The sequence below is a fragment of the Penaeus monodon genome, chromosome 23 (assembly GCF_015228065.2).
Source record: "Penaeus monodon isolate SGIC_2016 chromosome 23, NSTDA_Pmon_1, whole genome shotgun sequence".
NCBI lineage: Eukaryota > Metazoa > Arthropoda > Malacostraca > Decapoda > Penaeidae > Penaeus > Penaeus monodon.
This window is the reverse complement of record NC_051408.1, coordinates 37,616,040-37,617,294: the sequence shown is the minus strand read 5'-3', so window position 1 is coordinate 37,617,294 and position 1,255 is coordinate 37,616,040. Positions and strand designations below refer to the sequence as shown.

The window sequence follows — 1,255 nt, the reverse complement described above, 5'->3', positions numbered from 1 at the left end:
TGCTTGAAATTTGTTTTTGAAACTGGACCTTTCATAATTTCAAAAGATGTTTTGATAATGTCTCTTCCATGCTCCCACAGTGTTTGTCTCATTGGGTGTGTCCTGCTCGGTGCGTTTAGGAATGCTGCCATATTGGATGTTTTTCCAGTGTATGATGGCAGTAACTCTCTTTTATTGTGCTCACTGGCAAACTTATGTGTCTGGTAAGTGCTCCCAAGTTATGTTTCTTTGTTATATGTAGTGTTTAATATTATATGATTATCTTGTGTATCTAGTTTCCACTGCTCTTGATTTGCAAAGGCATTTTAAATGATATGTCCCATTATCCATCCCATGGACAATAGATATAGCTTGAGATTGTTGTCGTTCTCTTGCGTTATTCCGAGAAAAGATGATTTTGTCTTGTTGTTTACGCAGGTACTCTTCGTTTTGGGTACATTGATGTCACGGAGGCTCAGTTTGGTGTTATGGCTATTCATATGGTCTCTGTTATTCTTGGACCTGAGTTTTGGGCAATGAAGGTAAGACTTGCAATATTAACTTTGGCAGATTACGATGTGTTAGATATTCTGGGTAACGTTCAAAATAATTTTTCCTGTCATTTTTTATTGATAGGAATTTTATTTGTAAGGGGCCTTTGAAAGTTCAGATTATATAGCATGGGCAATTACACTCATCTCTAGAATTTTATAGATCATTGATAAAGAATTTCAGCATGTCACTGCTGTAATTATAATATCAATAATATGAATGATGGTGCAATTACTTTCATTTGAATATCAAAAAGGAGGGGAAAATATGCATGTCCTGTATACTTGTTTTAACTCAAAAGTGTAAAATTTGAAACTGCGTTCCTATTTATTGGATAATCAATATGTAAAAGCTTTGAGAGACTTAATGTTGTTGTTTTAAGATAGAAAATATTGATAAATGTTTGGGTTTGTCGCAGTCACTCATAGTTTGCCTAGGAAAATGACAGTGAACAGCTATATATCTGAACTGAAGTCTTTCCATCTAAGTGTGCTATGTTTTAGGGAAGCTGAAAAATTTGTAAATATGTAAATCTATTTCTGTAGAATCCTATTATCGCAAACTCTATTTATGAATATTATTATATTTGTTGTCCAGGTCAGTTTTATTGCTATCCATATTATTTTAACACAAATTTTTACATGCCTATATTTTTCCTGCCAAATTTTTATGCCATGTCTACTCATTAGTATTTTTTAAACCTGTTGGATCCAGGTGCACAGGT

General features: G+C 33.5%; 1 protein-coding gene across 3 annotated transcripts in view; it reads left to right on the top strand.

Moving 5' to 3' along the window:
* LOC119587985 (cholinephosphotransferase 1-like) overlaps positions 1 to 1,255 on the top strand; it is a 16,369-nt gene that overhangs the window by 6,399 nt on the left and 8,715 nt on the right. For all 3 annotated transcript variants that reach the window (XM_037936706.1, XM_037936708.1, XM_037936707.1), the window contains exons 3-4: positions 81 to 203; positions 418 to 521. In XM_037936706.1, coding sequence (XP_037792634.1) covers positions 81 to 203; positions 418 to 521 — 227 coding nt within the window. The remainder of the gene's footprint in view (positions 1 to 80; positions 204 to 417; positions 522 to 1,255) is intronic.